Source organism: Trifolium pratense, linkage group LG4, assembly GCF_020283565.1.
Source record: "Trifolium pratense cultivar HEN17-A07 linkage group LG4, ARS_RC_1.1, whole genome shotgun sequence".
NCBI lineage: Eukaryota > Viridiplantae > Streptophyta > Magnoliopsida > Fabales > Fabaceae > Trifolium > Trifolium pratense.
Genome location: NC_060062.1, coordinates 41,072,436 through 41,096,712, shown reverse-complemented (window position 1 = coordinate 41,096,712; position 24,277 = coordinate 41,072,436). Strand labels below are relative to the sequence as shown.

General features: G+C 33.8%; 5 protein-coding genes across 7 annotated transcripts in view; 4 read left to right on the top strand and 1 right to left on the bottom strand.

Annotated features, from left to right (window-relative positions):
- LOC123919602 (mitogen-activated protein kinase 15) overlaps positions 1-16,011 on the top strand; it is a 29,933-nt gene extending 13,922 nt beyond the window's left edge. Inside the window, exons 2-11 of one of the 2 annotated variants that reach the window (XM_045971558.1) lie at positions 10,853-10,988; positions 11,802-12,210; positions 12,359-12,486; positions 12,574-12,633; positions 12,802-12,951; positions 13,028-13,183; positions 13,263-13,474; positions 13,949-14,050; positions 14,183-14,364; positions 15,153-16,011. In XM_045971558.1, coding sequence (XP_045827514.1) covers positions 10,965-10,988; positions 11,802-12,210; positions 12,359-12,486; positions 12,574-12,633; positions 12,802-12,951; positions 13,028-13,183; positions 13,263-13,474; positions 13,949-14,050; positions 14,183-14,364; positions 15,153-15,421 — 1,692 coding nt within the window. In that variant the 5' untranslated portion in view covers positions 10,853-10,964 and the 3' untranslated portion in view covers positions 15,422-16,011. Of the gene's footprint in view, positions 1-10,456; positions 10,989-11,801; positions 12,211-12,358; positions 12,487-12,573; positions 12,634-12,801; positions 12,952-13,027; positions 13,184-13,262; positions 13,475-13,948; positions 14,051-14,182; positions 14,365-15,152 lie in introns of those variants that run through there. The other variant, XM_045971559.1, reaches the window with a different exon arrangement.
- LOC123919604 (endo-1,3;1,4-beta-D-glucanase-like) lies at positions 2,870-5,361 on the top strand. Of its 2 annotated transcripts, XM_045971560.1 has the most exons (8): positions 2,917-3,341; positions 3,430-3,451; positions 3,609-3,735; positions 3,906-3,996; positions 4,354-4,443; positions 4,749-4,849; positions 5,049-5,185; positions 5,226-5,361. In XM_045971560.1, the coding sequence occupies exons 1-8, from the start codon at positions 3,065-3,067 to the stop codon at positions 5,248-5,250; spliced, it is 870 nt and encodes a 289-aa protein (XP_045827516.1). In that variant the 5' UTR covers positions 2,917-3,064; the 3' UTR covers positions 5,251-5,361. The 2 variants fall into 2 exon arrangements, with proteins under 2 accessions (XP_045827517.1, XP_045827516.1); XM_045971561.1 differs by having other exon boundaries at positions 2,870-3,341; positions 5,049-5,361.
- On the top strand, positions 6,388-8,300 carry LOC123919608 (40S ribosomal protein S15a-1). Its single transcript, XM_045971565.1, has 4 exons — positions 6,388-6,513; positions 6,599-6,736; positions 6,822-6,982; positions 7,910-8,300. Exons 2-4 carry the CDS (start codon positions 6,604-6,606, stop codon positions 8,006-8,008), a joined length of 393 nt encoding a protein of 130 aa, XP_045827521.1. The 5' UTR covers positions 6,388-6,513; positions 6,599-6,603; the 3' UTR covers positions 8,009-8,300.
- A 2,163-nt stretch (positions 16,012-18,174) lies between the features above and the next one.
- Positions 18,175-20,971, top strand: LOC123919600. Its single transcript, XM_045971556.1, has one exon. The coding sequence runs from the start codon at positions 18,866-18,868 to the stop codon at positions 20,969-20,971; it is 2,106 nt and encodes a 701-aa protein (XP_045827512.1). The 5' UTR covers positions 18,175-18,865.
- An 807-nt stretch (positions 20,972-21,778) lies between these two features.
- Positions 21,779-23,161, bottom strand: LOC123919601 (F-box/kelch-repeat protein At3g23880-like). The gene has a single exon (XM_045971557.1). The coding sequence runs from the start codon at positions 23,159-23,161 to the stop codon at positions 22,031-22,033; it is 1,131 nt and encodes a 376-aa protein (XP_045827513.1). The 3' UTR covers positions 21,779-22,030.
- Between the last annotated feature and the right edge of the window lie 1,116 nt (positions 23,162-24,277).

Sequence of the window (24,277 nt, the reverse complement as noted above, 5' to 3'; positions counted from 1 at the left end):
TATGTTCAATGTGCATTTCTTGTCATAAGGCTTTTGTGTGTTACGATGTATCTAATCGTCGCTTTCGCATTTCTTGTAATGTGACATTTTTTGAGGATCAATTTATGTTTCATCGCGTTTCTCCTGCCTTGCATCAGTATATAGAACGTTATAAACCAAGATATGTATATGTCAGAAAATCCAGACAGCAGGTTCCCACAACCCTTCCAGACACTGATCCGCCACCTCATCTTGTAACAGTTGAACCACGACGTTCTGGTCGAATATCTCGACCACCAGATCGATATACACCAGACAAGTATGATTCTTCACATACTTCTTTGACCGCCTCACTCTCTAGTATATATGTTCCTACTTGTTACTCACAAGCTGTTAAAGATGTGTGTTGGATAAAAACAATGAATGAAGAGCTTCAAGCTCTTCAAGAGAATTTCACATGGGATATTGTCTATTGTCTATTGTCTATTGTCCTCGTGATGTCAAACCCATAGGTTGTAAATGGGTGTATTCTGTGAAATTGAACTCTGATGGGTCCCTCAACCGTTACAAGGCTCGTTTGGTTGCTTTAAGAAACAAGCAGGAATATGGAATTGATTGTGATGAGACATTTGCACCGGTTGCCAAAATGACATATGTTCGCACGATAATCTCTATAACTGCTTCTAGTGGGTGGTCTCTTCATCAAATGGATGTGAATAATGCTTTTCTTCATGACGACTTTATAGAAGATATATATATATGATTCCTCCTCAAAGGTTATTCTCTTCATCTAAAGGCGTGTGCAAGCTTAAACATTCCTTATATGGTTTGAAACAAGCACCTAAGTATGGTATGAGAAATTTCTCTCCACTCTACTTAGTTCTCATTTACTCAGAGTAAGTATGATTCCTCTCTATTTATTCATCGCACATCTGCGGGTATTGTTTTACTTCTTTTGTATGTTGATGATATGGTTATTACTGGTTCTGATCATACTTCCATTCAGCGACTTAAACAACAGTTGCAGACATCATTTCATATGAAAGATCTTGGTAACCTGCATTATTTTCTTGGTCTTGAGGTTCATTCTACATCCAAGGGAATTTTCCTCCATCAACACAAATATGCCGCAGATTTGATTTCTATGGCTGGTCTCCAATCGGCTAATCTGGTGGATACACCTCTTCAGGTTAATGTTAAATATCATCGTGATGGTGGTGATCTTTTGCTTGATCCGTTATTGTATCGGCAACTTGTGGGTAGCTTGAATTACTTGACTATTACTCGCCCTGATATATCTTTTTTCGTTCAACTAATAAGTCAATTCATGCATTCTCCTCGTCATCTTCACCTGACAGTGGTTCGTCGTATCATTCGCTACTTGAAAGAAACCACTCACCGTGGTTTATTTTTTCCTGTCGGAATAGATCCTAAATTGAGTGCTTATAGTGATGCTGATTGGGCAGGTTGTCCAGACACACGGTGATCTGTCACTTGCTCGTGCATGTTTCATGGCACTTTATTGATCTCATGGAAAAGTAAGAAGCAAGCAAGAGTTTCTAAGTCTTCCACTGAATCTGAGTATCGTGCAATGTCTCCTGCTTGTTCTGAAATAATTTGGCTTCGTGGTCTTTTGCTTGAACTTGGTTTTCCTCAAACAGAGCCTACTTCACTTTATGCTGACAATACAAGTGACATCCAGATTGTTGTAAATCCCGTTTTCCATGAACGGACCAAACATATTGAAGTTGATTGTCATTCAATCCGTGATGCCTATGATGATAAACTCATATCACTTCCTTATGTTAGTACTCAGTTTCAGGCTGCTGATATTCTTAACAAGGCTGTTCCACATCCCCGTCATCAGTTTCTTGTTAGCAAATTAATGCTCCTTGACCAACCGCATCAATTTGAGCGGGGATGTTAATAAGAGAATAATTTGGTTGTCCTTAATTGTATATATTTCCATTTCTAGAATAGACTAAAAAATCAGACATAGAATATTTGTAATCAATAGTTGTAAATGCTCAGACGATTATATATAGAAACAATACAATGAAGAAAACATCAAACCATAGTTCCTGACAAATCTTACCCCAATTATTGATAAATTCATAAATATTATAAATACAAAATGAAAAATATTTACTTGAGAGTGATACACCTATTAACTATCATCCATTTATCTATGATCCATCTACCCCTTTCAACTATAAATTCATTCATTCAATCAATCAATCCATCTTTGTTTTGAATAAAAAAGGATATTCTTCTAATTATTTTTTAATAACACTCATTTGTGAATAAATATCTTTCTGCGAATGTCATATTCATTGTGAGACAAAACTAGTACTTGTATACAGACTTAATAATTTAGATGGTACATGGACAAATATGTTTGCCTATGCTGGACCCAAAAAAAAAAAGTTTGCCTATGTGATGTCACTTTCATTATTAAGAAATGCGTTTGATTTGTAAAATAGCAAGAACGAGACAGAACAATATAGAATAGAACAAGATAATACATGAAATGACAAAATTATATCAGAGAGATATATGATGATAATATTTTTATATTTGAAAATAAAATAGGTATTTTCGTATTTTTTATAGTTGTAATGTGGACAAAAAATTGTCCTGTGGTTTAGTGATGACAAAAAATATTGTTTTTGTCCTGCCCCCTGATACCTAATTTGTCTAGTCTCATAACCAATTTCAAATCAAACAGGGTATAACAAAAGTTGTTCAGTCCAATCTTCTGTTTTTTAGCCGATCAAACTCACCATTTAACATCATATACAAAGCTCAAATTTAAAATTGTGGTCGGTATAACTTTATTATTTTGCTTTTTATAGGTTCCTTTTGGTGAAGGTAAAACATTTTTTAAAGTAGGGTGTTTATTGAAATATACTATTTTTTTTTTTTACTCCTCCTCATCTTTGTTGAACCAGCTAGAATTCAAACTTTAATTAATTAGTTAAAAAATGTAGCTTCTTTTTATACTCAAGCTTTGAAGTTATGTCATAGGTATCACTCAAATAAATACTAGTAATAGATTTTTTCTTTCTCCTCCTACTTCTTTAACATGTTTTCATTCATCTATAAAAATATTATATTTTGTACATCTATTCTGGTTCTAGTTATAAGTAATGGCAGTGTTGGAGGGAATATGCAGTTAGTTGGAGAAACAAAATTAAAGGTCATACAAACAAAAATGGCAGGTCATCCATGCTCCTCTAACCCACCAATTTTGAACTCCTTTGCTGGAGCTGGTCATGTTGACAAAATTGGTGGCCTTAATGCTTATCTCACCGGTTCTCCTCATTCCACCCGAGCCATTCTTTTCGTCTCTGATATTTATGGTACTCTTTTAAACTCTTTTTCATGATTTCACTTTTGTTTATACCTGCTTTATTTCAAATTCACATGCTCGATCGATTTGTTTTGTAGGATATGAAGCACCAATTATAAGGTATGATTACTAATTCTCATGTTCGGGAGTCACTTATGGCATCAAGTGGTTCCAGCTCCCTCCCAATCGCAGTTGCAGGGGATCGAATTACTATAAAACTGTGATGATGCTAAATGCAACTGTTCCTCTGGTTTATATTGTTGATCTGTTTTTGCAGAAAGTTTGCAGACAAGGTTGCAGCAGCTGGATATTATGTGGTAGTTCCTGACTACTTCAATGGTGATCCCTTTGATCCTGACCATGTTGACAGGCCTTTACCTATTTGGATGGAAGACCATAGACCGGTTAGTTCTTTGATTTTGGGTTATGATTAAGATGTTTGCCTTGTGTAATGTTACTACTATGCCTATATATAGGGGGTTTGGATTTGTTGATTGAATATCATGAATTGTTTCAATTTGGAAAATTTGTGTAATACATAATTTTCTGGTGCTTGCATATAATACTTTTATAGGAGAAAGGTTTTGAAGCTTCAAAACCAATAATTGAGGCCTTAAAAAGTAAAGGTATTTCTGCTATTGGAGCTGCTGGTTATTGTTGGGGTGGTGAGTGCCTTTCAGCCTTTCATAAATTTGGTTTTCTTACCTTCTTTGTATAAGTCAGTTTTCACTTGTCTTAGGTCTAAATGTATTATTGACTGTATAATTTTTAAGAGTTTAATTTTCATGCATCGTTTTTGTATAAATTTTTATACACTGTCACTACATCACAACCAATTGTGTGTGTGACTTTAAAAGTGGTTGTGATAAAAGTCAAACGTTTTTAATGGTCTAACAATTATGATTGATTGACAGCGTAAAACTATTTATGCTGTCAGTGTATATGAATTGAATATAAATCTAAATACAACTAACTTCTATTGTAAACTCATCTAAAATACTATGTTTTCTTCTTTGTATCAGCTAAGACTGTGTGTGGACTTGCAAAATTCAAACTCATTCAAACTGTTGTGTTAGCACATCCATCATCTATCACAGTAGAGGACATCGACGGTATGAATTTTCAGTGTTTGGATTATTTCTCAATTTGCATATTCCTTGATTAGAGGTTTCAACATCTAATGAAAAAAGATTACTAAATCCATGTTGAAGCTTCTTGTCAATTATCATGCCATCAATTTTAAACATGTTTGAATGTAGTAGGAGGCTCATAACTTCCTAACTAGTCTTATTGACAAGAGTTTGACTTTTGTATTTTAAAGATCGAGGTTCAAATCCCTTAAGAAACAATTGTAAAATGGTATATATATTCTAACAATGTTCATATTCTAGCTGTTAATTATTGCTCTACCTTTCAGATATTAATATTCCAATTGCTATACTTGGAGCTGGGGATGACACAATTACTCCTCCAGAAGTCATAAAACAATTTGAACGAGTCTTGGTTGCTAAACCTGGAGTAAGTCAATCATCTATTGGTTAAATCATTTTTTTTAAAGCTTAAACAAACGCACCCTATGAATTATGAACTAAATAAAAGGAGGCACATTTGCCTGACTAACTTGAGAATTTACTCATTTTGTTAGTCATTGAATGTGCATTCACAAATCTCTCATGTAATTTAAGATATATACTCATCTATCCTTTTGTTTGTGCAGGTTGATAGTTTTGTAAAAATATTTCCTAATGTCTCGCATGGTTGGACTCTGAGGTATGACACTGAAGATCCAGAAGCTGTGAAGGCTGCAGAGGAGGCTCATCAAATCATATTGGAATGGTTTGTTAAACATATTAAGTGTGAAAGATCTTGTTGGATGAAGAACTCCTAGAGTGAAGGATGTAAAAATAAATGTGATATGAGATCTTAACAAGTCCTATGTTAAGGATTCATTTGTTACAATCTGTTTTCATTGTATTCTGAATTATTTGGTACTATTTAGTAAAGTAATGTTTGTTCTTTTCCGGTGGAAATTTTTATATCTTATATAGGCGCCTCTATCTTTGAGTTTATTATTAGCTTCTTTTTGTCCAAAACTTTCTTAGATGGAATAGTATTAAAAACATGGTGACTATACAATTTTGACGCTCTTACTAAGTGATGAGTGACATAATTTACTTGTCTCTTTACAAAATTTATCTTAAAGTTTTGGATAGAAAGATAGGAGCGATCGAGACACATTTTTAGGATAATGCCTAGTTCGGTTTGATTACTAGAATTATCAACAATGTCATCAACTACTAGCATTTTAGTTTTACTTTTTACATATTTTCTTATAGAGTTTGATGGCATATGTTAAAATGTACAAATCTTACACAAAAATCATATTCATGTCTTAGAAATATCTTTTTTTTTTTTTAAAGAGAGAAAATATCTAATGTTATTGTAACAATCAAATTAATATATGGGTTTGTTTGTAAAAAAAATTATTATATTTCTTTAGTTAAAATATATATACTATTTTTTAGCCTTCACAATTTTTTTTTCTTCTGAATCCGCGAAAATCGAAACAATTGTTCATTTGAAATTATTTTAAAATATTTTTTATATTCTCATTTTTTAAAACAATTACAAAAATATGGGAATTCTAAAATGCAATTTAATTTAATTTAATTTTAATGAAAATCTATAAGAAACATGTTCTTTTTTCTTTCTTTACGATAAAGTGTAAGAAACAAGTTCTATATATGAAAGTTGTCAAAATTTAATCCAAGTGTTATGAAGATTGTGATGCATATTAACATTTTTTTTAATACTAAGACACGACAAATACTTACTTAAATAAAGGGCTATTCATTTTATAACCAAGTTTTGAAGAACCCTAAACATGTGTAAAAGGAGAATGAAAAATAAATTTATTTTATAAAAAAAACATTGTTTTTAATAAATAAGAGAACGAAATGGGCTTTAGGGTCAGAAAATTCTCGAAAGTCCACGATAAGGTAAAGCCCAAAAATGGCCCATGGTAATGCTTCTTACTTCAAAATGGTTCTATAAACCCTAAACATATATAAGTGTCTTCTTCTTCACAATTTTGCAGCCGTGATTTCATTTTATTCTCTTCCTCTTCCCAGCGCGAATCGACGGCGGCGACGACGTAACCACCACCTTTCTCTTCTCTGTTGGTAAGATCCATATCCTCAATACTATTCCGTTTGTGATCTCAGCACTGAATCAGTTCTAATTGAAACTTGTTTTTTGTTTTCTCAGCAACCATGGTGAGAGTGAGTGTATTGAACGATGCTCTTAAGAGTATGTACAATGCCGAGAAAAGAGGAAAGCGTCAAGTCATGATTAGGCCATCCTCCAAAGTTATCATCAAGTTCCTTATTGTCATGCAGAAACACGGTAATCATTGCTTGATTTGATTTTGCATGATTCAATTTTTTAGGGTTTTGATTTGATGTGTATTTTGGGTTTTTTTTATGTATAGGTTATATTGGTGAGTTTGAGTATGTTGATGATCACAGAGCTGGAAAGATTGTTGTTGAATTGAATGGTAGGTTGAACAAATGTGGAGTTATTAGTCCTCGTTTTGATGTTGGTGTTAAGGAGATTGAAGGTTGGACTGCTAGACTTCTTCCTTCCAGACAGGTCTGTTGCAACCCTAATTTTCTTTTTTACATCTTTTGCATTTGGTTTGTTTGGATTAACTTATTTGAGCTTTCTAATAGCATGCACTTGTAAGACTTTTAGAGAACTGTTTTTGTTTCAGCATATTTTCATAAACATTGCTTACAGCTTATATGAAACCAATTTTGTTATAGAAATAGCTTATACATGTTTATTAAGATAAACACATATGCTATAAGCTATAAATTAAGCATTTTATTTAAACAAGGTCATATTCTATAAGCGCTTATGCTATAAGCTATGAATTAAGCTGTTTATTTAAACAAGGTCGCATTCTTATGTCTGGCTATGCTGTGTGTTCCATTTTCAATGCATATTTGTATGAATGTAGAGTTTAATATGTTACAGTTGTGTGTCTAGATAAGACTTTTAAATTTGTTTAAAACCATTGCCCTATATAAAAGATTGTCATGTTTCTTTTGTATAGTTACTTGCTCTTATGCTGTTAGATTTTTAGAGTGAAAGGCTTAAATTGTTACTTACCTATTTGTCTCTTTGGAAACAGAAACACCATTTTGGTTCTAAAAAATGTCAGTTTTTTATAACCTATTTAAGCCTCCACTGAGGCTTTTATGTGTGGGTTTTAGTAGTTTGGCCCCTATCATCACTTTGTTGCTTGGATAATGATTTGGATCCTCTAACTCCGAGTTCTCTATCTTTGGGTAACTTAAGCATAAAAAAAAGTGTGTAGTAAGAAAAGTAGGGAAAATGGAGGTAGATGATCCTTGTCCTTTGGAGATAACCAATGCTGGTCATTTGTTTCTAGTGTTGCTGTCGTTAAATTGTTGGCATCAAGATCTAACATTTAACTCATGAATGGAAGTCTTTTATTCTGTGTAATTTTGGTTTCTGCCATTATCGCTGACCTTTTTAATAATTAAAATGCAGTTTGGTTACATTGTTTTGACCACTTCTGCTGGCATTATGGATCATGAAGAGGCTAGGAGAAAGAATGTTGGTGGTAAGGTCCTAGGCTTCTTCTACTAGGCCATTTTTTTTGCTGAGGAATTTTTGTGATTTCTGTTTTTGGTTTACCTGATGTAGTGGAGTATGTGCTACACCTAGTAATATCAAGAATAGTAGGAGCTGTTTTGTGATATGATTTGTTTTGTTTTTCAAAACCAAGTTGGTATATTTACCCGATTTCTTCTATATATTTTCCAATGTACTGAAATGTACTGGTAGAATTGTTTAATTTTCCGTTGTCCTGAAATGTACTGGTAGAATTTGTTTTGAATGTTAAGTGCTTTGATTATAAGGTTGGATCATCTACTTTGAATTTGTGTGGTGTGGTTAGTTTGATTATAAGTATTGACTAACTAGAGTTCTGAAATTAGAATTAAATGGCTCAGCAAAAAAAAAATCAGGCGGTCTAAGTTCCTATGACCGAGTCTTTCTGGCCCCTGTGAACATCTTAATGTATTAAAGAGGGCGTCACACATTCCTGGCTCGGCTCCGATAAAGCAATTCCGGAAGGAGTCGGTAGTTGGGCACTGGATCCCTTCGGACCTGGAGAATGTGTGACGCTGGGTCGGGGTTTGGTGAACCAACTGGTCGCATGTTTAAATACCACTTGTAAATTATTATAGTTCCAAATACATAGTTCCAATTGTCATGTACAAAGTGCATATACTCGTGGAGGTGATAAATCCAGCATCCAAATATTTTACGAAATTGTTTCAAAAGATGGATGATAAATCGATAGAAAAATTTCATTATTTTTCTTATTATAACAGAAACCCACTTCGTATCCATGTTCCTTGGCTATATTTTGTCATCGCATGTTATTTTTGTGTCCGGTTCTTGTCGGATTTTATACTGACTCCAATGGTGTATAACGGAGCACCAGTTCAAAACCTCACATGATATTTAGTTCAAAACAAAGCTGTATTTAGTTTACACGTGTAGATTGAGGGGGTTACGATACAAAACCTCACATGATACTTTTGTCTGTTTGTCATTTGATATTGCGATAATTTTCTATCCACAACTCATCACAGCTCAAATATGCTGGAACCTAAATTGTGCCTTTTGTATTATATTATTTGTACTTTGGGTTCTTCAAAACTAACTAAAGTATTTTTTAGGAGTCCTTTTAAGTTTTAACATTCTCATTTTTTAAAATAACCTACAAGCAGATATTTTCCTCTTGCTTTCAAATCTTTTGATAATAATTACTACTCATCTTCCAAATATTTACATACTAATGAAATCCTTGATCCCCCTAATCCATATGCTAACATATGCTTTGAATTTGATTGGCATATCACTCTTGCATGTCTTCCCAATTGAGTTTCACTTCATGAAACAATTTCTTAATCGCAGCTTGTGTCAAAAAAAAAAAAAATCGCAGCTACGAATGATATTTGAGATGCCTATGTTTTCATAAAACCCTCGAAGCCATCAGCATTGTGATCCCTGAAATGGAAGGATGTTGTAAAAACCTGAAAAAAATTACAGAGACTAAAACAAAAAATAATAAAATTGTAGGGGCTAATATCATATTTACGCTTATATATTATATTGTAAAATATATATTTTTTCGTAATTAATCATTTAAAAAGTACTTTTGATAAATAAAATCCATCAAATTTTATTTGAGTTTTAATGGATATGTTTTGTATATATAAATTAATTTTACACTAATATCCAATAGGAATAGACCGTTTCTTTACGTCATACAATTTAATTAAAGTGGAGTATAGTGGGAAGATTTGACCGAATAATATAACTATTTTCATGTTTAGCGAGTCTTCTATTTTGTCAATTAATTTTGTAACATAATGTATATTTGCAAAAAGGATTTTACTTAAAAATACATTTGTACACGTAAATTCAAACACAAACTAATGTTTATAGTCCTTGTTTAATTTTATTTGATGAATAGTTCATGCTTTTTTTTAGTTCATATTTTAATTTGTAACGTACACTTATTTTTTTAAAATAATCTAAATATCTACCCATTAAGTCAGTTTATATATTATTGATGTTAATTATTATTATTTTTTTAAATAGACAAAATGACACTTAAAGAAATATTTCCCCAATTTTTTTTATAAGAGACAATTAATTTTTAGATTCATCGAATAATTGATTTATCGAATCATCTGATCTATATATTTTTTTGTTTGGTCAAGTAGCCTAGTGGCTAGAAAATCCACCTTAAAGGTGAATAAGTGGAGTGTTCCGGGTTCGAACCGAGGCTCCTGCACATATAGTGCGATGTTACTACCAACTGAGCTAAGCTCACGGGACATCTAGTCTATATTATATGTCATATACATCGGTTATTCAATGAATCTAAAACAATAATATTTTTTTTATAAAAAAATCGGAGGAGTATTAATCCATTCCATAAATGAAACTTTTATTTTGGACCGAAATAAATAACCTTAAAAACATTTCTAACTTTCTTTTTTGACTCAAAACAGTTCTGTTCTATTTATCTAGTTAGTACATACATAGAACTAAAAAGAAAGAATAATGCGTTTCTCTCTAATTCTGAGCTATATGCAACTTCTTCCTTCAGCTTGAAGTACACAGATACTTTCTTCTCCGAGATCCATCCATCCAAAACTATTCTTCTTCAATCTCAACCTTGTTTTTTGCTGTTTCTTTTTTTTTTTTTTTTTTATTTATTTATTTATATTTATCCATTCCCTTTTTGCTGCGTTAGTGATTATCGCCACATAAACACACTAAGATAGATCCTTAAACATTAGTTTTATCCGCTGATTCATTCTTACCTTAATTACTTCTCCAACCAACATACATACATACATTCATCCCTTTTGTTACTTCCGTCTATTTTGTCTTCCAACATTTCTGGGTCTCTCTCTCTCTCTCTTCTTATTCACTAACCTCTGTGATCTGAAGATTCCAGTGGAAGTTCAGTGATCTGAATTATTAATTTAATTCAATACTTTTATGCTTACTTTCTAATATGCCTCCTGATCAGAGAAAAAAGGTAAAAATAGTTACTGATTAAGTTTATCTTTAAATGTTTATTATGTTTTTAATAGCATTATTGACTCATTGTATCCATGACAACATTTATTTTTTATGTGTATGTGTATTGAAGACAATTAACTAATGCTTCTTGTTCTGTAACTTATGCTCCATATTCAGTCAATATGGAATCATGGATTAAGGGTTGGTTTGGATTATCTTATTTTTGAGCTTATGGGAAACAATTTATGCAAATAAATAAGCTTTTATGTATTATTATAAATTTTTCAAGGTAGTTTATGAGAAAACAAGTTATAAAGATACAATTTTTGTTAGTCAAAACTGATAAATTAACATAAAAGTTTATTTATTTACGTAGCTTATTTTCATAAGCTAAATCCAAATGGGCCCTATATTTGACAGCATATTGCTGACCAATAGTGATTTTTGTTTTTCAAATTTTTCTACATTATAGCACCGCTATTTATCAACACCAATTAAATCTTATGTATAAGTTTGTAGCTAGTATGGATGGAAAAAGGGTCCATTTGGATTGACTTATTTTTGAGCTTATGTGAAACAACTTATACAAATAAATAAGCTTTTATATATTAGTATAAGTTTTTCAAGATAGTTTATTAGAAAACAGCTTATAAAGATACAATTTTTGTTAGTGAAAAGTTTATTTATTTTCATAAGCTCAAAAATAAGCCAAATCCAAACAGGCCCAAAATCCTTAGCTGTTGAGCTTGTAACTTTCTTGTACAATGTCCCACGTGTTTCAGATCATTCAATCACATGTTTGGTTTTTGGCTTTGTTGTGTTTGTGCAGTCATCTGTAGATGTAGACTTCTTTACAGAATATGGTGAAGGGAGTAGATACATGATAGAGGAAGTAATTGGTAAAGGAAGCTATGGTGTGGTTTGCTCTGCATATGATACACACACCGGAGAAAAGGTTGCAATAAAGAAAATCAATGACATATTCGAACATGTTTCTGATGCTACCCGCATTCTTCGTGAGATCAAGCTTCTTAGACTCCTACGTCATCCTGATATTGTGGAGATCAAGCATATTTTGTTACCTCCTTCTAGAAGGGAATTCAAAGATATATATGTTGTTTTTGAACTTATGGAATCAGATTTACATCAAGTCATCAAAGCAAATGATGACTTGACAAAAGAACATTACCAATTTTTTCTCTATCAGCTTCTTCGGGGTTTGAAGTATATACACACAGGTCGTGATCTTTATATTGAGCTATTTTTTAGTTTTGAATTTACTAATGTAGCATATTCGTAGTTAAGGTTTTATTATGAGTAGTTGAGAAATAATTGCTAAGTTATTTGATCATTGTGGCTGATTTTAAACTTTCTTGTGGCTTGTAGCAAATGTTTTTCATCGTGATCTAAAGCCAAAAAACATTTTAGCAAACGCTGACTGCAAACTGAAGATTTGTGATTTCGGTCTTGCCAGAGTAGCTTTCAATGATACACCCACTGCTATATTCTGGACAGTAAGAATCGGTTTCACCTGAAATACTCACCATGAATGTAGCTCTCCTTCTCAGATAATCATGCTTTTGCCTATTTGTTACTCACAGGATTATATTGCAACAAGGTGGTATAGGGCTCCTGAGTTGTGCGGATCCTTTTTCTCCAAGGTTTAATATCTGCTATCACTTGTATCTTTATTATTATAGTCATCATTGTCAGGTGTAATATAAGTTGCTCATATGTGTGAAAAGAAGATGGATAATGCTTCTAACTCTATGATTCTTTTATTATAACGCCTTTAGGTAATGTACTAATTTTACAAACTTTTTTCTCAGTATACACCGGCTATAGACATATGGAGCATTGGCTGCATTTTCGCGGAACTTTTAACTGGAAAACCTCTTTTCCCAGGGAAGAATGTTGTCCATCAATTGGACCTCATGACTGATTTCCTTGGAACACCATCTCCTGAAGCCATTGCTAGGGTTTGTTCAATTTCCTATCCTTCTAGCATCATTTTATTGTATATTACTCAATAGAACCTTAATGGTATATTAACAGATACGAAACGAGAAAGCTCGGAGATACTTGAGCAGCATGCGGAAGAAGAAGCCAGTTCCTTTGTATCAGAAGTTTCCTAATGCAGACCCCCTTGCTCTTCGTGTGCTAGAAAGAATGTTGGCATTTGATCCTAAGGATCGACCTACTGCTGAAGAGGTTGGTTTTCATCCATCTGCAGTTCACTTTCCACACATCATATTTGGTTTTAACAGAAAATATTGTTGATTATTGTTAGGCTCTAGCGGATCCATATTTTAACGGCTTGGCCAAGTTTGAAAGAGAGCCTTGTGCTCAGCCAGTTAGCAAAATGGAATTTGAATTCGAGAGACGCAGGGTAACGAAAGAAGACGTTCGAGAGCTTATATACAGAGAAACTCTGGAGTACCATCCAAAGATGTTGAAGGAACATCTAGAAGGGGCAGAGCCAACAGGATTCATGTATCCTAGGTATTTATGTCCAAACCTGCACCCAAATTCCTGTTTCGTTTTTCTTTTCCTCATGATTTAGAACATCTATTGCAATCTGTAAATTTATGAACAGCATTGTTAGATATTTTTCCTGATATTAGTACTAAATTGCACTTGATAAATTTGGTCCGAATTTTGGTTAAGGAAGTATTTGATTGTTACTCATAAGTCATACAACATCTTTTGGTACTACAGTTACATTTTTTCTCCATCCAAGATTGGACATTTGCTCTAATTATTTTTCTCTAGTGCCTCAAATATCGTAATCGTAAATTTTTTCTGAATACTTTCTGGTTGGATGTTATTAACAAGTGCAAATGTAAGTTTACCTGATATTTCATGCATTTATGGGTGCTTTTACATTTGTAAACTTAATTTATAATTTTATACAGTATTTCAGTTCATTTTTTTATTTTTATTTCCTCTCTCCTTTTTGCCAACTTGTCTGGGTAGTGCTGTGGACCACTTCAAGAAGCAATTTGCATACCTTGAGGAGCATTATGGAAAAGGTGGTACGATTAGTCCACTTGATAGGCAACATGCATCATTACCCAGGTATCCTAATCCTTGTTTAGAGTTTCTGAAATGTATATCTGTCTTCTTTCTCTGTGTTCATTTATCTCGCCAATACACCCATTTATCTACTCTTGAACCACCAGCCGTGCTGATTTGAGGCTGTGAATGCAGGCAGTGTGTGTTGTATTCTGACGACTCAAGACAGAATATGGCTGAGGTTGCAGCAGATGATCTCTCCAAGTGCTGCATCAAAGAAGTTGAGAAGCCAGTCATTGATAGGACTGGTGGTGTTGCTATGAATAGGATGCCTTTACAAGCTCCTCAAAATATTCAAGGTGTGATGACTAATCGAAGTATGTATTCTGCCACTCCTCTGTTTCTCTTCTCTGCTTTCTTCCTTATTGCTTCTCATATGTGCAATAGGAATTATCTTCAAACAATGTTGTTCTCAGAGTCTTGTTACGTTTTGATTCACCATTCTTTGAAACAATAAGATTATGTGCAATGATAATTATGTCTCAATCGTTCTCAACTACGAGGTGTCACTTCAGTGGTTAGAGTTTGACCTTATAACTTCAAGGGACAGAGTTCAAATCCCCTCGGAAACGGTTGGAAAATTGTCATTAGTGTTACTTTAATTAATAATATTTTCCCCTTCCCCAAGTTATAAAGAAATTATTCAATGTCTCCCCCATGATCGGAATTGTGTGTGAATGGCTGAAAGCAGCGGGATTTGTATTAAAGAAATTATTCAACGGCTTCCAAATTTTCTGGTTATTGAAGAATACTTTTACCTACAATTATCAATACTTGAAAAACACGAGTGACTTATATCAAAAAGAACACAAGTGTCAGATTTGTTATAGTTTAAATGACATGTTTCAATTTGTTCTCATAGCGCCATGCATAAGCAACATATTATAATTCTCAAATATTGATATGCAAACAAGTATGGTGATGTGTAACACATCTTTCATAAAGATTCATATGTTTTTTTTTTTTTTTTGACACACATAGAGATTCATATGTTACTATCCCATTATCACCCTTATGTCTTGTCTACCATCTTTGTATGTGAATTTATTAATTGATAATTCCATTGAGAAGATTTAAATTTGCTTCTTTTCTGTTGTGGTTTCAGGTGTTGCCCCACGGCCCAGAAAAGTTGCGGGTTCTGTATTGCACAACAATTGTGGGGTGGCAGGGGCTGAGCAACGGAGGACGATTAAAAATCCATCTGTTTCAGCTCAGTATGCAGCTTCAAGCTGTTCATATCCTAAAAGAAATCCAAGCTGTAAAAACGAGAGAGCAGAAGATGGGATCGAAGGTTCTAATGGACTTCAGTCAAAGCCTCAATACATAGCACGAAAAGTTGCTGCTGCTCCAGGTGGAGCTGGCAGTAACTGGTAGAATTTCGATATGTTGAATTTTGTTGTTGAGTCTGAAAGCTGTACTTGTGCCTGGCAAATGGTATCTGGATTCTTTACAACAAACGAAGATCAATCATCTGTATTGAATTAAAGATATGAGTGGCATAACTTTGGTTGCTAATTGCTATCAAAAAGTGGGAAAGCCAACAGGGTTAAAAGACTAATGGAGTTTCTAGCTGATGTTTTTATTAGGTCTTGCAATTGTGTCACCGATTTGAAGTTCGGAAGGTTCCACAATGGCTGATTATGATTGTCTTGCTCTCTAGTTTTTTAATAACAGAGAATGAGAGATCTTAAAAAGGCATGAAATGTAGGCAGTGCAGTTACTGTGTTACATGTATGTGCTGTTCTCTTTGTTGCAGAATGCAAAGCCATTGGTATTGTTCTCATTTTTCGGCACCACCAAACATTGATATTTGTTTGTAGTTTATAATCAAAATAATGGTTTCTAACTCGTGTATGCTCACCGAGTTCTTGCTCTCTTCACTCTTGTATAATAAGTGAGCAGTCAACATTTGACAAAAATGTAAAATGATGTTTTAATGAATTTCTATGCAGTTGCTGCAGTAACTATAGCTTATACATTTTGACAACATCAAACTCTATAACATCCTGAGGGATAGATTATTTTATCAGCAGGGTTATTCAATGGACTACCATTGCATATTTCACTCCTCAGACTCTCAAATTTTCATACAGCATAAACTGAAATATATAATATGTATATAATAAGAATGATAAATAGGCTTGGATCATCCCAAAACTAGCTCAAAGGATAATACCATGTTAAATGGGTTAGCTTAACGGGTGTCCAAACACATTTACATATATCTAACCGTCTGAGCAATTGCGATTCTAAACAAAGTTCAAACGACTTTAATACCTACCCTCACGCCTGGTGCGAGTCCTAGGTCTAATTTTCACATTGCAACCTTAATCCCAACCTGCTACCATGTTAAATGGACTAGCTCAAAGGATAAAGGTGTCCCGACACATTTATTTATACTCCAAATGACTTTAATATACACTCTCACGCCTAACGTGGATCATGGAGTTCAATCCTCAATATTGTAATTCTTAATCCGACTTTAATATAGGGTTAACAATAGAGATATAAAATAGGAAAACGAGAAAGATGCTATGATTCAATAATGTGAATAACATTACATATGAAAATAAGAGTTATAAAGAGAATATATAGTAAAATATATATATAAAAAAAAAAAAGTAGACTAAAATATAAAAAACTCAATAGACTATTAAACAAAAAAAATACATATGTACAATCCATGGAAATGGAAATGTAAGATTTAAGATCTCTTAATATTTATTTTGAAACTCTTGTTTTATTGAACCGTTGGTTTTATTGACATTTGATTGAAAAATTGCAATCAACTTGACTAGATCCACACACGAAGATTATGGAGGTTAATGTGGTTTGGTTAACTTCTAAACCCAATTAACTTCACATTGAAGATGGGTTCTCTATGACTGTGTCATGACATTCCAGCATTGTTGTAGTTCTTACTACTTCGTTTCATTCAAGGAATTTAAAAATTAATATTATTTTTCTCACAAATATTTGGACCATAGTCCATATGCCAGCTGGTATATGATATGCATGACCCATTATTCCAAGTGCGATTGCTTTTAAGTGACATCTAAAAAATGCAGTTTATTTTTTTATGCTTTGTGTATTGAGTTGAAGTAGGCATGGCAATAAAACTCATACCCGAGTTGATTGAGTTTGGGTTCAGGTTTGGGTTTTCCCCAATTTTAAAAGATGGGTTTGGGGCGGGTAATGGGTACATTGATACCCACCCCGAATCCGCCCCGCTTATACTAAAAATTAGATTTCACCTCCTTTAAATTAGAAACGTTTAAACAATCTCTTAAATTACGTTCATATATTTATTTTTTATTTTAATTTGAGTATTAAACAAACCATTTTCTCTATTTTTTTTCTTTATTTAAAAAAAATATTGTTGAGAGAAAATAATTTTGGACATTTAAATTTTTTTTTAATAAAAAAAATACTAAAATATAATCTAAATTCATGTGGGAAGAGGCGTAATGGGGATACCCGAAACCCGATGGGGATACCCGATCTCCGTTGGGTATGAGTTTGGGGTTATCATTTTTATCCCCGTTCGAATTTGGGATGGGTTTGGGGAAATCCAAACTTTATGGGTTTGGGTTTGGGGAGGGCAAATCCCGTCCCCGCCCCGCCCTATTGCCATGCCTAAGTTGAAGAGATATAGTTGGAACTTGGAAGAGGACAAGCTTCAAAGTACACCGTACAAACTTGACATGCGTCATGTACAATAGTCCTTAGCTCATTATAAATAGTTAAAATATTATATAATTAACATGATTCTATTTCTCAAAAAAAAAAAACATGATTCTAAAATATTTTAAATTTTCATTATATTTCAACTATCCTCTACGAAAATTAATAGAGGTTGTAACAAAAAAAAAAAAAAACTATCCTCTACGAAAATTAATAGAGGTGGTAGACAAAAAAAGTAAATCTCTAAATGTGATAATAGAAATGTGGTTAAACATTTTATTATTACTAGCGGGCCAGACACCGCGCCTGCCTGTGTCTAACTTATATCCAAAAGAAATATATATATATATATATATATATATATATATATATATATATATATATATATATATATGTCTTATATTACGATGAGTTTTCCTTAAAAAAAAATGTTATGGTGGGTTTGATAATAAAATATTTTTGCTGCAAAACTCATGTATTATCTTTATATTAGTATAGAAGAAAGGAAATAAAACCACTAAACACTTTGTACACCAAAGTTAGTTTTAATTATGATATTTGAGAGCAGTTTTTTTTTTTGGACTATTGATCAATGGAAGTTTTTGAAGGGTAAAATTGGCAATAAGAAAAGTCCAGCCCAAACTCTTCTATCATTTTTATATATTAGTATAGATTAGTATAGATAATTGAATTTTTTCTACTTCAACTCATGTTTTTACAATAACAACAGCAACAACAACAATGGATTTGTATCCTCCTTTTTTTTTTCCTCCAATTCCCACAACTTTAAATCTTTGACAATATCATACCAAAAAATAAAATAAACATTTGACAATGAAAAAATCAATCCCTTAAACCCCTATTTGTTGGTTGTGTAACAGTGTAACAAAAGCATAAGCAACTACTTGGAAATTTTGGCTGAAAGAAAAGCTTGACGTTACTCTTTCCTCAACATGCTGCACAATATAAATGGTACCCCTAAGCTTGCCATTCTCATCATCATTGGATAAACCTTACCATTCTATATTCAACATTCATCTTCATCAAACCTTGTCTTCAAAATAACATCAATCAATATCAATATAGTTTAGACTAATTTGGTCATTACTCATTACCATAGATCACAATCATTCAATGGAAAGAGAAGGAAGTATTTATCTACAAATTGGTGAAGTCGTCAGAGAAACCGACATCACAGGCATAACCATATTTGAGCCTTCTTTACCAAGTAACATTGAGAAATCAGAAAGTGACACTGACATTGCAAATTCTGTCTCTCCACCACCAACCTCGTCAAATGTAGCACCAGAAAAAAAACTGACCCTTTTTGCTCTTCAACTTGCAGTGCTTGAAAAAACAGCAACTGGGTTAGGAACTCTTGGTTTCATCTGGGCTACTGTTGTTCTTCTTGGAGGTTTTGCTGCCACCTTACAAAGAACCGATTTCTGGTTCATCACCATCATACTTGTTGTTGAAGGTACTAGAATTTTCAGTAGGAGTCATGAGCTTGAATGGCAGCATCAAGCTACATGGTTCATTACCGATTTTGGAATTGGATTCAAAAGTTTCATGGAAGTGATGTCCACTTCAAAGCACAGAACTGAGGTAACAACACCAAGGACACCAACTAGGATGTGGATTAGCTCAGAAGTTCCACTCTTACCATATGCTAAATGGTTTTTTCTTTCAAGGCATGTTAGTAGAATTCACTATTGGCTTCAACTTATTTCTGCAACAGCTTGTGTGATTCTCTCATCAATAATACTGGTTAAGCATGATTTTGATGTGGCGGTGAACGGAGACACCGGTAAGAGGAACCTTCAATCCGCTCTCATTATCTTTTATTCCTTGGCTCTTGCAGAAGCTTTGGTGTTTCTAATGGAAAAAGCTTATTGGCAATGGCAAGTCAACCATTGTAAATTGTTGGAACAGGTTACTGATGAGTGTGGTTTAGGGTCGTCCGGAATGGTATCGATTAGACGGTTCTTCTATGATACATATTCGAAATGTGTTAATGGAAGCATATTTGATGGGTTGAAAATGGACATGGTAAGCTTTGCTATGGATCTCTTGGCTTCTAATTCACCTGATGAGCAGCTCATGGGAGCAAGAATTCTTAGGCAGTTTTTGAAAAACGCGCGGTTTTCCGAGGATACACTTCAAAAGATTGGAATTGACATATCAGTTGTTGAGAGACTAGTTGAGATGTTGAATTGGACAGAACACAAGGAGGAAGAAATTAGACTTTCAGCTGCAGAGATTTTATCAAAACTAGCCGGTATGAAGCAGAATTCTCTCCGGATAGCCGGGATACCGGGAGCTATGGAATCAATATCAACTCTTATAGAAACTAACAGGAGTTTAATTCCTGCAGCTGATGAAATCGGTAAAAAGAATCTTCAATTTGATCATCTTAGTTACACTTCCTGTACATTTAACCATTTAGGACTTCTAATACTGAAAAGACTTGCGCGTGACCATGATAACTGTGGAAAGATTGGAAATACAAGAGGCCTTCTTCCAAAGATCATAGATTTCACACATGCTGAAGAAAAGTTGTTGAACAGTGAAAATGTTAATCCATCACAAATTCTAACTGTGAAGAGATCTCTGCAACTGTTGAAGATGCTGGCTAGCACAATAGGCACCACTGGAAGACACCTTCGAAGAGAGATATCAGAGATAGTTTTCACTTTCAGTAATATTAGAGATATTTTAAGGCATGGAGAGAAACATCCCTTTCTACAGAAACTGAGCATTGATATTTTAACCAGCCTAGCATTAGAAGGCGATGCAACAGAGAGAATTGGGGATACAGGTGGAGTGCTTCAAGAATTGTTCAACATATTTTTCAAATACAGCATTCCAGAAGATCGGAAAGGTGTAAATTTAACAGTTGCTGCTGGTGAGGCCTTAGCAATGCTGGCATTAGAAAGCAAGAGTAACTGTCATAGAATTTTGAAGCTGAAATTACTGAGAAGGCTTGTAGAAGCATTGAAAGATCCATTGCTTTGCGTCAATTCAGCCAGAATTCTAAGAAATTTATGCATCTATAGTGGTTCAGAATGCTTCCACCAACTAAGGGGAGTAACAGCTGCAACACCTATAGTAAGTGTTTTTCTGACCATTATTATATTTTTGAACTACCAGCATATGTATCTTGATTATGGTTTTGACATTGTTCAACCTTGCAGATACTTCAAGCAATCATGTCAGAAGAAAACAAGATACAAGAAGTGATGGCTGGACTATCAGCAAATGTTTTCAAATACATGACTTCTCAGGAATCAAGAATTTCATTTGAAGAAGCTAGAATCACTGAGGCTGAACTTGCAAATAAATTGGTAGAGATTATCAAGAAACACAAGTGTCCATCGACTAATGTGCCAAGGATAAGAAGATTCACAGTAGAGCTGGCAATTTGGATGATGAAAGACAAAGTAGAAAACATATATATCTTCCAAGATCTAGGAATGGCAGAAGCGTTGAAAGGTGCCTTAGAGACAACTTCAGAGCTTGAGAACTTTAATGTTTTCTGTGGTACTGTTGGACTGAACCGGCACAGGCTCACAACTCAGTCATTGTTTGAGACAGCACTTGAATTGATGGAAAGCAGGCAAAATATTAATCAGTGTAAGATATTACAAAATCAGTTAGCTGACTTGGATGAACTATAGACTGTAGTAGATTCTCTAAAAAGCGTGTTCGTAAGTTCGTCGGGGATGATCAAAATGTAATTGTATAGAGTATGAAAAATCTAACTTGTAATTGTAGCACTACTTAGGTTCGTGAGGTGATTTAGTTTTGATGTTTCTTATGATCTAAAAGTATTAAAAATTTATTTGATTGTTCATGTGTAGATCATTCATTTGAAATTAGTTTTTTTCTGGTTTGAAACAGAAATAGCTACAGCAAAATTTAGTTCGCCGAAATTAGAGAAAGAACATAACATTCGTTTTCCTTCAAATACATATGTGATTTTGATCTTCAAGCAGTGACCTAAACATACATTAGAACACAATCCAGTTACGCATGCATAAATAAAAGTGAATCACACAAAGTTGTCAATATTTCCAATACGCATATTACAAATAGTTAACCAATAGACATAATACATTTCATAACATATTGGATATTGGATCGACTCATGGCATACCTCATGTCACAAATGCAATAAAACATATATTACCCTAAAAATGCAGTCACCCAAGAGTACATAAAATATAACTATAAACATCAAGAAAATGGTTAAGGAGAATATTTGACAACCTCGTTCTTCTTCTTGTTTGTGTCATCTTCTTAAGCTTGTTCATTGTCAGCAGGGAGTGAAAGCAGAGACTCTATATACATCTCCGCTTGGAATCCATGTGAATCGTTGTAATCGGAGTGATCTAGCAAGTGTCCTTTGTCATTATACTTCGCCCATCCAGTACCACCATCCGTTCCAATAATATCACCACTTTTTGCAGTGCATAAAGGGATAAAGTACTTAACGGGAAGGCCATTAGTAGGAAGAACAAGAGTCTTAGTCCAAGATGAATGCATTTTGTATTCTTTCATCACCCATATTTCAACTGTATCATTATCAATATCCATAGCCCATAGACTGAGAAATTCCCCAAATACCCACAAACCACAATTGTGAATTTCGCGGTCAAAATTAACAGGCAAATGCATATCTAAAAGTTTCCTTTCCATTAAATCAAAAGCAACGATAACATACGTTTGTAAATCATGATGAAAAGCCAACCAATGAATAGCCTCATTATAGAGTGACCCTACTTGGGGATCAACGTAAGAGAAATTCTCATAAGGGAAGTGAGTACCCTTAATTTCTTTCCACGTATTATCTCTGAATGAGAAAAACACCAAGTGTGGTGAAATATTAGGCATGTTTTGATCAAGGCACAACGAAACCAGCAAGTAATCATCTGTTAACCGGTCATACCCAAAACCAGAGAAATTTTGTGCATATGAATCGTAACTAAAACTAAAAGGAGACAAAGGTAATTTTTTGTGAAATCCAGTGGATGGATTCCATATGTAGATAATATAATCATGTATCTGTTTACAGTAACAGTCGAAAAGTATAAAGCCTCTACATGAACCAATAATTTGAATATGAGGATAAGATTCAAAAGGCGTAAAATTAAGGTTGAGTGAAGCAGAAGCAGTATGTTGGTGAATTGACGGTTCATAATCTATAAATCGAGTTTGAAGAGGAGGTGAATATGATATGAACATGATTCTACGAGAGTGGGTTTCGGCGGTAGTTTGAAAATGTGAATTTGTAAAATGGGGATCTGAGATAAGAGAAAGCCATGACTTACAAACGCATTTGAAACGTATAAGAGACTTCACCGGTAATCTCAACAGGATTTGGATGATCAATTCATGAGACAGATACGGTAGTGTGTTCTTCGTCTCCATCACGTGCCCTTCTTTGTGCTGCGTTGAGTACTCTTCCTACAATGGTCAATGTACTATCCCTCAACCGGGTGATATATATGTCTCCCATTTTTCTCTCATGTTTTGTCTCATTTTCCTAATCAAATATTGAAAGAGGAAAATGAGAGAAAAAATTAGAGAGATCCAAATCCATACTCACCAGATGTTGATGAATTATTCTTATTTAGCTTTTTTAAGAGGTTAAATATTAATTTTTTCGGACACAAAATTTCTATTTTTTAAAACCTTAATATGTGATCTAAGATACTACTCTCTCTGGTCTTTAATATAAAAGGAAGTTTGCTTTTTAGATTCATTGAGAAGCAGAGGGAGTAGTTAGCATGTTCTTAAAATATTGTTTAAGAAGTAAAAAGAGGTAAGGATTGGGTGGGAGGTTATGCGAGAGACTTAAGAGATTGTAGTGTTATAATTACTGAGCTATGGGAGGTATTGGAAGGACTGCGTCTTGCTTGGTGGTTGGGGTTCCGACATGTGAAGCTGAGGAGTGGTTCCTTGACTGTGGTCAAGAGGTTGAGTAGTGAGGAGTGTGTTATTATTGAAAGTTGGAGTGTGTTGAAGCACATTAGAAGATTAATGCAATTGAAGTGGGAGGTCTTAGTTTGCCATACTTACCGTGAAGCAAATCGATGTGCATATGCTCTTGCGCATATTGGCATGACTAACTTCTATAGTTTGTTATGACTCTTGCTAAAGCCTAAACTATACAAACCGCAAGCTAAACAAAGCTATGCTAGACTCCATCTCTAATACTCCGGATAGCCGGGATACCAGGAGCTTATCAGAAACATGTATGCAAAATTAGGCCGCAAAATTAATATATGCTTCTATTATAGATTTTAAAGACTACTTTCTCTATCAGCAGTTCCTACTGATACAACTCTGAAAAACTTAAGTGGAGAAAAGGATATAGAGATATGTTATATTTTAACAAAAATATATTCTATATAGTTTTTGTTATGCCATGACCTTGTATCACTTTTTTTAGTAAACAGCAACTCGCTATCCTGTAATGCATTTTTTGCTGCTGTAAATAGTTATACTTTTATCCAATGCTTCTTCAAAAAAAAAATTACTTTT

Bases quoted from the DNA above. Each gene is read 5' to 3' on its own strand.
- LOC123919604 (XM_045971561.1), top strand. From the start codon at position 3,065: ATGTTTTCATTCATCTATAAAAATATTATATTTTGTACATCTATTCTG. The intron at 3,736-3,905 runs GTTAGTTCTTTG...ATACTTTTATAG, and splicing joins GGATGGAAGACCATAGACCG to GAGAAAGGTTTTGAAGCTTC. The intron at 3,997-4,353 runs GTGAGTGCCTTT...TCTTTGTATCAG, and splicing joins TGCTGGTTATTGTTGGGGTG to CTAAGACTGTGTGTGGACTT.
- LOC123919608 (XM_045971565.1), top strand. From the start codon at position 6,604: ATGGTGAGAGTGAGTGTATTGAACGATGCTCTTAAGAGTATGTACAAT. The intron at 6,737-6,821 runs GTAATCATTGCT...TTTTATGTATAG, and splicing joins TATTGTCATGCAGAAACACG to GTTATATTGGTGAGTTTGAG. The intron at 6,983-7,909 runs GTCTGTTGCAAC...ATTAAAATGCAG, and splicing joins GACTTCTTCCTTCCAGACAG to TTTGGTTACATTGTTTTGAC.
- LOC123919600 (XM_045971556.1), top strand. From the start codon at position 18,866: ATGGAAAGAGAAGGAAGTATTTATCTACAAATTGGTGAAGTCGTCAGA.
- LOC123919601 (XM_045971557.1), bottom strand. From the start codon at position 23,161: ATGGAGACGAAGAACACACTACCGTATCTGTCTCATGAATTGATCATC.